The sequence below is a fragment of the Chionomys nivalis genome, chromosome 22, assembly GCF_950005125.1.
Source record: "Chionomys nivalis chromosome 22, mChiNiv1.1, whole genome shotgun sequence".
NCBI classification, from domain to species: domain Eukaryota; kingdom Metazoa; phylum Chordata; class Mammalia; order Rodentia; family Cricetidae; genus Chionomys; species Chionomys nivalis.
Window position 1 is genome coordinate 12,076,789 of NC_080107.1, and position 15,509 is coordinate 12,092,297.

Below are 15,509 nucleotides of genomic sequence, written 5' to 3' on the forward strand. Positions count from 1 at the left end.
AGTGAAATAAAAAATGCCAATAAATACACAAAAAATGCTTTTAATTTTAAAGTACTAACAAAAGTACTCACTTGACTTGATTGGGGCCAACATGTATAATTCTTCCAGAAGCATCAGGGTGAAAATAGATCCAGTCAGATTCTAGGGAACAACACTCCATTTCCTGAATTCCATTTTTTGCCTGAAGTTGGAAAAAAAAAAAAAAGAAAGAAAGGAAAAAAAAAAGACAGGGATTAAAAGGGTAAATAAATTTATTTTATTTTATTTTTTGTTTCTCGAGACAGGGTTTCTCTGTGGTTTTGGAGTCTGTCCTGGAACTAGCTCTTCTAGACCAGGCTGGACTCGAACTCACAGAGATCCGCCTGCCTCTGCCTCCCAAGTGCTGGGATTAAAGGTGTGTATCACCACCGCCCGGTAGGGTAAATAAATTTTCAAACTTAACCCTTTCAGTAACTCCCAGGTACAGGAAAGAAAATCTAGAGCGGCTGAAGGGGGATGTAGAGGATGGCCAAATGAGGACACGCAAAGTCGAGAAATTCAGGACATCTGAAGTCAGAGACTTTGCAGTAAGTAACAGTAACCCACGCTGCCAGCGCTTGTGCGTGTGCTGTGTATTGGGGGCTGTGGGGTGCTCATCACAGCTGCACTGAATTTTAACACTCAAAGCAAATATCAACCCCATTTTATGGCTAGGAGACTGACACACAAAGAGAACAAATATGTGCCCTATGTTTTGAACCTATTAAATGGCAGATCTGACTCCAAAGTTCACAAACGTTCCATTACTATACATGTGCAGCTCCCTACAGCGTCCTCCGCCCAACCCCAGCCACAGCTGCCTGTCAATCAAAAGAGCTGGTACGCTCACTTAAACACGTAACCAAGCCAAGAGTCTCTGACTCAGGCCACACAATCTCCTTAAATAAGTCAAATATTAAGCTCTCATATCTGAGAAAGGAATCTAATACTGATGAGCATTTAAGACAAGAAACGAGTATTTTTATTCTAAAATATGTAGGTATACTTAAACATTTAAACAAAGAAAAAGCCACATCTGGTGCTGCACGCCTTTAATTCTACTGCTCGGGAGGCAAAAGCAGGTGGAGCTCTGTGAGGTCAAGCCTGGTCTACATAGTGAATTCCAGGACAGCCAGGGGTACATAGAAAGATCCTGTCTCAAGAAAGAGGGGGTAGTTGGGGATGAGCACTGTATGACAAATGATCCACATGTGCTCCTGTGTTTTACCTTCTACACAGCAGCACCAGGAACTAACAGCAGTCTGCATCCAGTAATGTCTGGCCTGGGCCATTATTTATAAATGTGCTGAAATGCAGGCCTGACCACATGTTGTAGCTGTTATTAGAGAGGATGTGATAGGTATGTTTAATGACCACTCAATTCTTCACCAAAGAACACAGAGTCAGTTCTTATATAGGAACATACGCACTGTACAAGGTGTGACTAGATGAAGCATTAGGCAGAGCAGAGAGGCAGAGAGTGACAGGTACTGATAGCTGAACAAAGTCCCAGATGAGAGGGAGCAGTCACACCAGGACTTGCAATGGCATGGAAATCCTTTGTAAAATGATACAAAAGGGGTTTTCACTGGGGGAAGAAAGGGACAAGGCTGTTACATGTGACCAAGAAGTGAGGAAATGGAGAGAAAAAATGCTCTTACAAAAGTAAACTAGAAGACACTACTCATAGTGACCCCATGACATCAGGAGAAGGTAAGAGGACTCCAGCCTATGCTGCCCTTCAGCACGGTGGGACTCTGAAAGCTACTAGAGCCATTAGTGACTGACTGCAAGCGTCCTGGAAGACATGGGTGTAGAATAAACTGAATCCACCTCATAAAATGCAGATTTAGCTGACAGAACAAGAGATCTCAGGAATAAACCGCCTAAGTCAGCAACACCAGCAAAGGTGAGAGCCACAGCACGGGTCGGGGGTAAAGGTGCTGTCTGGGCCACCCGTCACACAAACAGGGAAGAGTCTGAGGAATTACACACAAGCTGAGAAAGAAACTGTGCTCCCAGCCACGTCTGACCATGCTAGACCTCAAATGATTGAATGGAAAAATCAAGGAAAAAAAAATCCTATTTTGAAAGAAAATTAAGATGAATTCAATGAGTAAACTTTTACTGTTTTGCCATGAGCCTTTTCTTCCTGTGGTGCCAGAAGCAACTTGAGGAAACCCTTGAAAAGGCACCATTTCAGTGCCAACACTGTGAGCTCCAGAACTCCATCTGGTTCTGCTCTCTTCAAAATCAACAACACATTCCACAGCAATTTCAGAGGCGGCCCTGAGGATATTCTACCAACAGTTCCCACGGTAGCCTCTGAGGGATGTTTTCCACGAGAATCCTGCTGCAAGACTGTCAGAACAAAACCCTGCGCTATGGATGGGGACACACAGCTATAGTCACAGCACCTGGGAGGCAAGGTCGGGAGTGTCAGATGTTCAAAGCCAGTCTTGCCCATGTAGTGAGTTTGAGGTCAGCCTGCGTTACATGAGTGTCTAGGATGGGAGGGAGAGATCGAGAACCCTTGGTACTCTAAGACCTTTCAAAAATTCATGTTTTAAAAATCTGGGTGATGGGCTGGAGAGATGACTTAGCAGTTAAGAGCACTGGCTGCTCTTCCAGAGGTCCTAAGTTCAATTCCCAGCAACTACATGATGGCTGACAACCATCTGTAATGACATCTGATTCCCTCTTCTGGTGTGCAGGCATACATAAAGACAGAACACTGTATAAATAATAAATAAATAAATCTTTAAAAAAAAAAAGACAACTTCCCAAGAAAGGAGAAAAAACAAGTGCAGTTTAAAAAAAAAAAATCTGGGTGACAAATCAGTATTTCCTATGTTCTCTGCATTTTAAATTGTTCACAAGTGTTAGGTGTGGGGGTGCACGCCTTTAATCCCAACACTGGGATAGCAGAGGCAGGAGGATCACCGTGAGTTCCAGGCCAGACACCGCTACATAGAGACCTTGTCTAAATGAGAAGGTAATTCCTGGACATACAGAGCTATGAGAACAGAGAATAAAAATTTCTAATATAAATTTACTGCTAAAAACTTGAGTACTCAAGAATTACCAAGGAATTATCTTTTAGAGCACAAATATGGAAAACTCCTTTCTGTTTCTTCTTATTAGGTGTGATGATGTAGTGCCAAGGATGGCCGCCAATCTGAAACGCGTTCTCCAGGGAGGAGACTTCAAAGAGTGGGGATGGCGAGCCTGCAGACATGAGCAAGAGAAATTTATGAGCTTCTCATTTTGGGAGGACTTGTACCATTCATTAACTAAGTTCCACCTTTCTTGGTACATACGTATACCAGGAAGTTCCACTAATGAAAAATTACTATGTTCAAGGAAATAAAATGCAGTCAGAAAAGAAGTCTGTCACTGAGAGGACAGGAAGCTGGTAGAAAACAAAGTGACTCTTAGCTAACTCTCTAGGCATGTATTTTAGAGGGAATGTGTGGCCTGCATGAGGACAAAAAGAAAAAAAGGAGGCCCAAGGTGCTTACCACGGGGATGAGGGACGCTAACACATAATAAAAACTGCAGCCACCTTCAAGGATCTCTGTATAACTCCGGGTTAGCCACAACGTCAACTCCCTGAACAATCGAGGAACATAATCAGGCCTCATAAATCTTTCAAAGGCAAGGAGACCTTCCATATCACAGCCTAACAGGTATACACCAGCAAATTCAACAAAAGCTGCCCTGTGTTATGTTTCTTGTGTACAAGCAACGCTAGTCTGAACGAATGCAACCAATTTAGGATGGGTCTGCCACAACAGTGACTTTATCAGAGAGTCGACATCACTCTAGTGTTATCATCAAACAAGCTAATCTTTACAGACGTATCTAATCAGTCTCTTGGGGATGGACATCAAAGAAAATTTTGTTAGTGCTTTTTTTCTCTTCCTCTTTGATCACGGTTTTAACAATAACATAATAGACCGACTCTAAACACTGTAAGGAAAAGGTATTGTAGTGAGGACCCAATTCCTTTTGGTGGCTATAGATCTGACTGCTCATCTATAGCCTCTGGATTTGTGCTTCTACCTGGAGAAGATCTGGTTCACAAAGCCACTCGTCTTCAAGGGGTTACTCTCAGAAAGATCATTCATGTAAGAGTTACGTGTTAAAATGGAAATGTGTGTTTTGTTAGGGCTCCTCTTACTTCTGAGAGCTGCACACAGGAGAAAAACAGATAATGAAAAGTAGCTTACAAGCAATTTGGGGGAGAAAGTAAGAACAGGTAGAGATATAATTATATCAAATATACTTAAAGTACTTAAAAGTTTTTAAGAAAAGGAAACTATCTTTAATAAGCAAAAGTCTTTTCGAGTAAAAGAAAAATATTATTATCCCAATATAATGATAGCCAACTTCAAACGTCATGTGATAATAAACTCAGGTTTGGTCCCCAGCCTTCTCATTATAACTATCTGCAACTCCAGTTCCAGGGGATCCGGCACCTTCCTCTGGCCTCTGCTGGCTACAGACATGCACACAGTGACTCACACACAGCAGACAAAATTTTTAAGGAGCTTTCTGAGCATGTCTATACTGAACTCAGAAGGTATTTCTGAGCTTAGGAGGTATTGCTAACTTTTCATAAAACTGCCTAATTCACTTTAAAATGAATCATTTTTAAAGCATTTATTTTGGACTTCATGGAGAGCTTAACTGGTTATACTGAACACTTTTCATGGCTTAATTACCATTTGCCACTGAACAGAACATTCTTTTCCTTTCTTGCATCTTTCACTTCTGTTTCTTGACCTATTTATTGATGATACAATGGTAAATGATGAGAGAAAAAAATTCCTGTTTTATTTTGGCTATATTAGAAAAACTTTTGGAGTTTCATCTAAAAAACATACTGTTTACTGGTTAGAAAATGATGAAAATGTTCTCAGCATCATAATGAGTGACTCTTAATGAATTAAGAATAGAGGCAAAAACACTAGGATAATGCCATTTATCTACCTGACTCTTTTAACTGGACAGCTATCATCAAGCTGTCCTTGGATGCCTGAGAAAAGACCTGGAGAGAGGGCTGCCATTTCCACAGTGTGCAACAGACACCTAAACATCCTATATACTTTGCTAATTTCCTTAGGCAGATGACTCCCTAAATCATTCAATCGTATTGGTCTATAACAGGAAATAATTTTATAGACTGTGTTTTTCAACATTATTATTCATTATTATTTTACTTTTTTTGAGACAGGATCTCATGTAGCGCAGGCTGGCTGTCAATTGCTGGTTTTTTACTAAGTTGCTAAATTTAATAAGATAGGGTGGTTGGGTGGTTTTTATTTGTTTTTGAGACTCTGATATAGCTCAGGCTGGCCTCAAACTCACTATATAGCCAAGGATGACCTTGAACTCCTGATCCTCCTGCCTCCACCTCCCAGGTGCTGGGATTCTAGAAATGGCCACCATACCTGGACCAGTTAAGTGAGTAAAATACAGAAACTGTTTTTTTTATGGTCTTCATAAAATTCACGTATAACTTTCTTTTTTATTATCCCTAAGTCTAGGGTCTGTCTATCTTTAGTTGGCATTGCATTACTATTTCCTTGGAAAACACTATCCTTAGAAATAGGTGGAGTTAACAAAATTAAAAAACCTTAAATTGGCAGGGACAGTGGTGGCGCACGCCTTTAATCCCAGCACTCAGGAGGCAGAGGCAGGTGGATCTCTGAGTTCGAAGCCAGCCTGGTCTACAAGAGCAAGTTCCAGGACAGGTAGGTTCTAAAGCTAAAGAGAAACCTTGTCTCAAAAAACCCAAACCAAACCAAAACAAAGTTTTACATTGTAACGAAACTATGATGCTATGAACCGCTGCAACTTATCATTTTCCAGGCAGGAGGCTCAGCATCCTCAGGCCTTCACTGCAGTAACAGAGGACAGCACTGTGCTGACGATTACTCAGCAGGAGGGTGACATGCTGTACGGAAGTGAAATGAGTCAGTGCACAGTCAGAGAGAGAAGGGTGCGCTTGCAGCGCACAACTATTCACGCGAGCACTTACTTTCTTAAGTTGAAAAGATCCTGTATAGCAGCCATACCTGTGATCTTAACATTACAAGGAATGCCAAAAGGAGCCTCTCCTACAGTCCCAGTAGTCCCGCCCTGACTGCATGCACACCCTAAGTCAAGTTTCTGTTGCATGAACTAAAAACAAAACAAAACAAAAATGGTGGCTTTAGAGCCTATTTAAGAAGAAATAAAATTTACATGTACATGGCAGAGAAAATGTCTTTATTCAAGGGCCTTTCTGTTTATCCTCCCCACCCCTCTTGCAAAGGTTATTGTGCCTTTTCATATTTCTATAATAACTTTTATAATTTAAAATTATATGAGCACCTGACTCACTAAAAACAACAACAAAACAAACAACAACAGAAAACTTCAGTGCAAGCCTCATCCTGAGTGTGTTACATCCAACTGTAGTTTTCTCTACCTGCTCAATGATGGCTTGGAAGCTATACAGTCTGACCAGTCCCGAGCTGTACATCACAATCAGTATTCCATGTGACAAGGTAGCATCTGTGACATTCGCGAAAACCTAAGGAGAAAGGCAGAGGCCACCTAAGAAAGGCCAATAATCCTCTGAGTCATCAAAATGTTTGCTTCTTGCTGTATATTCAGGTCATTGTTGCTGCCTCACATTAAAACTCAATTAAAACTTAGCAGCGTGAAGCTATAATGTTATTAGAGGCACGCAGCTCGTCACTAGATACCCAGGCTGGAGCATCAATGGAAGCAGGGCACGCAGGGCTCAAAATGATGTGTCAACATCCATTTGCTTTATAGCTTTGACAATACAAAGTAATTAAAATTCTACTTTTCGTGGAACAGTGGTATACAGTGAGGCCATGTAATTTTAAATGAGTATTTATTGGGTATATCCAATAGAGACTCATTGTTTACACTAAGATGTTCTTCACAAAGACAAAAATCTATAGCTGCTTAATAGCAAGAAGATTGGATCTTGGGAAGTAATTACAAGAGAAATGGCCAGCTACAGATCCATGTATGTTTGTGTGCTGTGGGTCTAGTGCACGCATGTGTGAACGGGCATAAACCCATGTTCCTGTGTGCAGTACAGCAGGATGACACTGGGTGCCCTGTTCCACCGTTCTCACTTTATTCCCTCGACACAGGGTCTCTCTCACCGCATCCAGAGCTTCCCACCTTTGCAGCCAGGGGAACCGCTCCTGTGCAGTGCTATGGCTGCGGGCACACATGGCCATGCCTGGGCTTCATATGGGTGCTGGGGATCTAAACTCATGTTCTCATAATTATACAGCAAGCACTGCTACCTGCCAAGTCACCTCTCTAGTTCCCAGCTCCAGATTTTGGCACTATTAAGTTCTTGAATTTCTATTCAAGGTTTCATTTCTCAAATGCTTAAAAAGCAAAACCTTAAAGATCAAACCCTACAGACTTTTACCAAGAGTAAGGTTTTGCCTAATTGTTCCCTAAAATTTCTATTCTTGAATCTTGTGATGATTTTCTCTACAGCTCTGAGAAAGAGCATGATTCTGTGCCTTTTTTAATATTCAACAAAAAGCAAGGTAGGCAAATATTTATAGTACTGAAAGCATTATAGAGAAAATAAAAATCCCTTTGACTCCTTTCAAGGAAGATTACTCAGTGAAGATGTTCCACGGTAATAAGTAGCTTAAGTCTGACTGTTCAAGAGCCTCGCCCCTGTATCCTTTTAACACAGAAAAGTGAAAGCTGTGCTGTAATCCCGAGTTAGAGTCAAATCCCTCAAGAGACTGGATATACTAGAAATAAACAGGAACAGCTTTGACTTTGCTAGTCTTTCTGAGTTTGTTCCTGTTGTAGAATGTAATGCACATATAATTACTTAACCCACAAGCATAAAGAAAACAATGAAGTTACAAGTTGGGCTTTTTGTCATTTTCTTAGAAAGATAATTATGGTTTGCTTTGAATTGGGTAGCTCTTAGCTTTTCAATTCCCTGGTTCTACTTTAAAAGAAGTACGCTGGTAATTCAACATCTGAAAGCTAGCAACGGCTGCTCGGCTTCCAGTGGAACACACTGTCTGTCACAATGCCCTAAAACACTTACGAGTGCCTAGCACAAAATAAATTATAGGCGACAACTAATATCATTCTTTAGTTTATGCAATTCAGTATAAGCTAATATAATAGAAAATGTTTAGATAGAGTTAGCTTGTTTGCTAGTGATACTAACAGAGTCTTAAGATCTTGTCTCCTACAATATTCCAGCATCTAAACACTAGTAGGAGAATTTCCAAAATAGCTTTTCACGAAGTGAATTTTTTTCTTTTTCTTTTTCTTTGAGACAGGTCCTAGCTTTGGGTCCTGTCCTAGAACTAGTTCTTATAGAGCACGCTGGACTCGAACTCACAGAGATGCGCCTGCCTCTGCCCTCTGAATGCTGAGATTAAAGGCATGTACCACCACTGCCCGGCTACAAATTGAAAAAATTTAAAAAGGAAATAGACTATTGACTCTTACTTTCCTCTCATTTATTCCACAAATCAAGACAAATGGGAAGACAATAAAAACCCAGACTACGTTAGAAAATTTATACATTCCATTCCAAGTCTTGTTATGTAATATAAAGCAAGCTTTAGACCTGCACCTTGTAATTAAAATGAGACATTTTGTTGAAGCTTAATGATCATTTTAACAAGCTCTGACATAGTCTCTTTGAAAAGTCCCTTAGGCATTTCCTGATTTTATAAACTAGCCGCTTGTTAATGACCACAGGATTTCAACACCAATAACACCAGCCATCTGAGCAGCACAGAAACATGCCGGAAGCTTAGGCTTCTTCCCAAGTCAAATGTTTACACTGTGATATGTAAAAAGACAGATCAGCAAACATTTCATAGACAGGAGAACATTCCTATCAAAACATCTAACAAATAAATGAAGATATTACACTTTTTTTTTTTTTTTTTTGGTTTTTCGAGACAGGGTTTCTCTGTGGTTTTGGAGCCTGTCCTGGAACTAGCTCTTGTAGACCAGGCTGGTCTCGAACTCACAGAGATCCGCCTGCCTCTGCCTCCCGAGTGCTGGGATTAAAGGCGTGCGCCACCACCGCCCGGCCGAAGATATTACACTTAATTGTCAATAAAATATTACACTTAAGTAACTACAGTGTGTCTCTGCACAATTTTGATCCCAGCACCTGAGAGGCAGAAGCTGGTGGATCTCTGAGCTCAAAGCTGGCCTGGTCTACAGAGTGAGATCCTGAATACATTAAAATTTTTTCTTACCTTTTTGTTGATCTCTAGAATCCCTACAAGTGAAAAGGGCAGAACCCGGAACACTGCAAGGTATAACAAAACAGACTGCTGAGTGCCTGCCTAAAAGAAAAGAATAAAATTATAGGTAGCTCTCCAAAGTACTTCAGAAAATAATTATCTTCATAAGTTCAAAATATCCATCTGTCCTTGTATAGTTTCAAGGACAAAAGTTTTCATGAATTGAGAATATCCATCTATTTAGATAATAAACAAAGCAAACATACTTAAAAATGTTCACTAGTCCTCCAGCTCTTCACACACGCAAATACATAAACACAAAACTCTACAAAAGGAAACAGAAGCACTTCTTACCATTAGAATACAGCGCATTCGCACTGCAAACTGGAGTTCTAACAATGAGTCTAACCAAAAGGATGGTGTTGCCATGGTCCTATCACTCAAAGTACTTGTATTGATTGGTATGACTCTACTGAAGACAGACGATACATCAACAAAAGCTTAAATGATTTATCAACTTGGAGAAGAAAGTTCCTTTATCTTGAAAAACAAGCTCCTGGGGCTGGAGAGATGGCTCAGTGGTTAAGAGCTCTTCCAGATGAGCCAGGTTCAATTCCCAGCACCCACATGGCAGCTTACAACTGCGTGTAATTCTAGTTCTGGGGGATCCGACAGGGTTTCTCTGTAGCTTTGGAGCCTGTCCTGGAACTAGCTCTTATAGACCAGGGTGGCCTTGAACTCATAAAGATCTGCCAGTCTCTGCCTCCCCAGTGCTGGGATTAAAGGTGTGCGCCACCAATGCCCTGCCTGACACCCTCTTCTGAGCTTCTTGGACATTGCTCACATGTAGTACACAAACATGCATGTAGGTAAACACCCATTCCATACATATAAAATAAAAATAATTTAAAAGAAAAAAAAGACAAGCTTCCAACAATTATTTCCATTATGAAATGCAAAATAATCTATTTACTTCTTTCTTTTCTTTCTTTTCTTTTTTTTTTTGGTTTTTCGAGACAGGGTTTCTCTGTGGTTTTGGAGCCTGTCCTGGAACTAGCTCTTGTAGACCAGGCTGGTCTCGAACTCACAGAGATCCGCCTGCCTCTGCCTCCCAAGTGCTGGGATTAAAGGCATGCACCACCACCGCCCGGCTCTATTTACTTCTCTAGTTAAGAATTCACCAAAGATCATGAGCTTTAACCGGTGTGCAAATGTATGGTATTGCAGACCTGCTGGGCCACTGCTGAGCCTTTGTTCTGAGCTGACTTGACCGCAATGACCTCTTGAGGGGTGTCCCAGCTCAAGTACCTTCGGAAAAAACAAAGAGCAATTGAGTGGTTTGGATCAGTCCCCTTATATTTAAAATTAAATCATTATACTTTGTTTACTTACCTACATATTTTTGGTTTTCAGAGATAAAATCTAGCCTAGAACTCCTGGATTATACTAGAATGGAGGGAGGACCTACCTCTAACTACTGTGCATAGGATAATTACTTAGTAGGACTACAAACGTAAATACTGTAGGTCACCAGCCTCAGAACTTCAAACAGAGCAGAGTGAAGGAACAAAGAGAGTAGTTCATAAACAGGGATCATAGAATACACTGGAAAGACCAGGACAGAGGGCAGGACTGAAGAGGCACTTAAGATTTCCAGGGCCATAAGTCTCAAAAAAAAAAAAAAAACTTTAAATAACAACCTCACAGTTGATACCTGAACTTGCAATAGGAAGCAAGGTATATTTTCTCCAGGATTTCCCCTGTAGTTGCCGATATACGAAGCAGCCAATTATGAGCAGTCAGTGCTATGAGTGAGGATTTATAATCTGATGGGTCAGGAAGTATTTCTCCCTGAAAAAAAAAAAAAGCATAAAAACAAACTGCTTGGCTAGGTACAACATACAGTACTCCAAAGAAAATGGCTAGTTACCTTGTCAAATAAGTAAGCTAGAGAATTACTAACTGCATAAATGAAGAAGGCAAGGGAAGGCAAGACTGTGGGTTGCTACTTTAACCGTTACTTATATTTTTACTACTTTAAAATGTATCATCATTATTCTGTGCATATAAGTGCACCAGCTACAGTGCACATGTGGAGGTCAGAGACAACCGGGGGGGGGGGGGTGTTCAGTTTTCTCCTTCCTCTTGTTAATTTGAGACAGGGTTTCACCATGTAGGCTTGGCTGATTGTAACTCACTCTGTCTACCCGCCTCTGCCTCCCGAGTGCTGGGATTAAAGGTGAGAGCCAGCAAGCTCAGCTCTCCTTCTGCCTTCACGTGGGTTCTGGGATCAAACTCAGGCTGTCAGGCTTGCATCACTGGGAAGCAAGTACCTTTACCACTGGGCCATTCCACTAGTCTTAGGAACTTATCAAATGAGTTTATCCACTTACATACACAAAGGAACATACGGCATGTCCGCAGCATCTGGAAGAGCTCACTCAGCATCACTCCCGAGAAGAGCGTCCCCAGATTTAGCCAACAAGAACAGGAACATTGCGATGCGCTGCTGTGGTAACAGAACTACTGGAGCTCTTAGTCTACTCGTTAGGAGCCACTGTTTGGACAAGGCACAGCTCTGATGCAGGCAGGACGGGCAAATGTGTTGATTTTCGTTTAGCAAAGTTATGAGTCGAGAAGTTGAAATTAATGTGGCATTTGCTCCAGTAAAACACGAACGGGAAAGAAGAGACTAAGGCCTCTGCTCGAGCTGCTAGAGCTATCTCCCCCTCAAACTCCAGAGAAATAATCATTTGCTTTTAGTTTGCTTGGTTTGTTTGTTTATTTTTGTTATTTCCTAGGCAGACCCCATGTAGTGCTGACTAACGATAACCTGGTCCTCCTGCATCCACGCTGATGCTGTGATTTTTAAATGTATTAACTAATTATACGTAATTTGTAGGAACAACATGAATGCTTTTATACTATAATGTCTTTATGCATCACCTCATGGAGACCTTAAAGTTTTCAAATATCCACTGCCCCTACTTAGTCCACTAGAGACATTTGGAACAAGTACAATGGATTCAAACTATTTCTTAAACCAAAAGTGACATTTCGTACATATCTCAGAAACAAAACAAAACAGAGTACTAATTTCAAAGTAGTTTTGTTTCCATATATTAACAATACAGTGTTCCTCTGAGTTCCTCATAGACAATCTTGAGTCACCACAAATAAAAACAAAATCATTTAAATGTTTACGGAATGAGAATAAGAATTGGGTTAACTTTATTTTTCCAGGACTGCTCTATATTTTGCGTGTTTGAATTGGTATATTCAAACTTTCTCAATTAAGAAACCTATCATCTCTCTAATCCCCCTCAAGAAAATAGATTAAAAGGCTTTCAATTGTTTAAGGCACAATTATTCACAGCTTTCAATTAAAGAGGAAGAAAACAGGCTTCAAACTTCCTAATTTTTAAAAAGGAGACCTCTATGAAAAGAGTAATTATAGGGGGAATGACAGTTTAAAAAAAATTACAGCTTTATGGAAAAACAACAGCCTGGAAAAAATTTAACATTCAATTCAGGATATTTCTGCCCATGGCTCAGATAGTACTTCCGGGCACAGCCCAGGAGTTCTCTTAAAAAGCAACCAACCATACTCACAGACAGGATTAATTCGCTGCACTGTGTCCTAAGAGGATTTCCTAGAAATGATGCCATGGAAAACTTACAAAGGGAAGAACTGTCCCTCAAAAGAGGGCTGTGATTAAAGACTTTGGCAAGACGGTCTGACAATTATTGTGTATGTGAGCATTATTAGAAGCAGTATTAAAGGCTGAGGAAGAATTTTACAAATATCTTTGTTTAATCTTTGGAACTTTCGATGTTCCATGTTTATTTTCTTCCCCAGATTAATTCCTCCTAGCTCCCCTGGTGCCTGTATACTCGCATCCCATGGAAAAAGTGTCCTGAAAGGAGCACACCCAGGGCAATGCTGGCCTAATGGAGTAACTATTGTAGTTTTAATTTTTATCCTATTATTTTCCTAACTACATTCATAGATGGAATTTATGAGAATTTACTTTCAAAGATCTACATAATAGCTGCTCACAAGAACGACTGCAAACTACCTTACATTATTATAAAACTTTTAATCAGTTTTTAGCTTTTTAAGATTTATAAATTATCTCTAATTTACAATTTTTCATAATAAACTGAACATGGTGGTGCATACGTATAATCCCAACATTCAGGGGCGGGTAGAGTCCAAGGTTCAAGCTCATCCTCAGCATCGTATCAAGTCTTTAGTGAGCCTGGGCTCATACATGAGCCTGCTCAAAATAAATAAATGAATTCCAAATACTGCTTTAAAAAAAGTATTACATTTGTGAGTGTGTATGTGCGCGCGCATGCATGCATGCACATGTCTATATGCATGGCTGTGTGTGTGCATGCATGGCTCTGTGTGTGCATGCATGTGTGTTCACTGGAGGACACCAGCAGACAAGTTTTAGAATTTAGTTCTTCCTTTCCCTAAGTAGGTCCTGGTGACTGAACTCAGATCATCAGGCTTGGCAGCAAGCAACATTACCTGCTAAGCTATCTTTCTAGCCTGTAAAAAAGAATTTTTAAAGTAACTTTGTAATGGTACTGAAAAGACACATTCTCTTTTTGGTTATTCTAAAGATTTGGAAGTCACATGATTTTTAAGTTTTATCCTTTAAAAAACACACTAACAATGACTAGTTCTTCTAAACAAAAATACTTTACAGAACATCATGGAGGAGGGGCAGAAATGTTGCAAAGCAGCCAGGTGGCAGTGGTGCAGCCTTTAATCCCAGCACCTGAGAGGCAGAGGCATGCAATCTCTAAGTTTGAGGCCAGCATGGTCTACAGAGCTAGTTCCAGGAAACAGAGAAATCCTATCAAGGAAGAAAAAAAGAAAGAAACATTGCAAAGCCAGATGACCAGCACATCTGCTATGAGGCTGTGTTTTCTATATGACAGGAAGCTGCACTCATGAACTCTCATACTACAGCCTAAATAAGGCCTGTACAATAACACCAGCCAGATGGGGAAATCTCACGAGGCCCCGCCCCTAAATGAAGAGCTACAGGCAATTAACGGCTGCTGAGAGAGGGAGAGTTAGTCCTTCTCAGAGACTTGCTTCCTGACAGCTTATCCAATCTGAAGGGTCAGTCCTGAACACATATGCATCTGAGCAGCAGTAGATGGATCCAGCAGGTTATACTTACATAAGTGTGTGTGTGTGTGTGTGTGTGTGTGTGTGTGTGTGTGTACAATAATTAAGAAGAGGTCGTGAACTTGAGGGGGAGTGTATGTAAGGGAACATGGAACGAATTGAAATGGGGAGAGAGTAGGGTAGAAATGACATAAATGCAGTACTTATATAGGACTTTTAAAAAATGAAATAAACATAAAAATAAAAACATTTAAGAGTTGGAGGAGCTTTTTTTTAAAACAAACAAACAAACAAACAAAAAAACAACGTTCTAGAAAGAAATCTCACCACTGGGCATTCCCATAACAAAGCATCCTCAATTTTTTCTGATTTGGAACATTTTGGCATTTCATAAAGTTTTCTTGGCTCTGATGCAACACTGGGAAAGAAGAAAATAAACATTATTATTAGTTTAAAACTGAGGCAGTCTTTCACATGTCTATAGCCCCAAATTACAAATCGCTATTGTTTTCCCTAACTCTTTGTTTTTTTCTGCTCACAAATTCATAACATACAAACACAGAAAAAAATGTTTTAAAAAGCCAAGATTAATATAGTTTATAATAGGGTCTGGAGAGATGGCTTGTTTGGTTCCCAGCACCCATATCAGGCAGCTCACAACTGTAACTCCAGCTCCAGGGGATCAATGCATCTGGACTCTGCAGGTACCTTCACACACACATACACACACAGAGAGACATATTTTGGTTCATCTTCTAGATGTTCCTCATGTAAATGGAGCTATTTGGACATCATTTTACAAAATAGCATTGTATTGAATTCTTTTATCCTTAAACATTTACTGTAAGACTGTCGAATCCATTAAGTTCATTCTATTGCTCTGATATTTAAAAGTGATTGTGTATAGATTAAAAGGTTCCCATTAGGGGGCTGGAGAGATGGCTCAGAGGTTAAGAGCATTGCCTGCTCTTCCAAAGGTCCTGAATTCTATTCCCAGCAACCACGTGGTGGCTCACAACCATCTGTAATGGGGTCTGGTGCCCTCTTCTGGC

General features: G+C 40.4%; 1 protein-coding gene across 3 annotated transcripts in view; it reads right to left on the reverse strand.

The window, feature by feature from the left end:
* Positions 1–15,509, reverse strand: part of Dcaf17 (DDB1 and CUL4 associated factor 17) — a 29,528-nt gene that overhangs the window by 9,716 nt on the left and 4,303 nt on the right. Inside the window, exons 3-10 of one of the 3 annotated variants that reach the window (XM_057755119.1) lie at positions 14,785–14,875; positions 11,020–11,156; positions 10,535–10,613; positions 9,318–9,407; positions 6,497–6,601; positions 6,102–6,207; positions 3,104–3,246; positions 72–181 (exon numbers count right to left, since the gene is read on the reverse strand). In XM_057755119.1, coding sequence (XP_057611102.1) covers positions 72–181; positions 3,104–3,246; positions 6,102–6,207; positions 6,497–6,601; positions 9,318–9,407; positions 10,535–10,613; positions 11,020–11,156; positions 14,785–14,875 — 861 coding nt within the window. Of the gene's footprint in view, positions 1–71; positions 182–3,103; positions 3,247–6,101; positions 6,208–6,496; positions 6,602–9,317; positions 9,408–10,534; positions 10,614–11,019; positions 11,157–14,784; positions 14,876–15,509 lie in introns of those variants that run through there. The other 2 variants (XM_057755121.1, XM_057755120.1) reach the window with 2 other exon arrangements.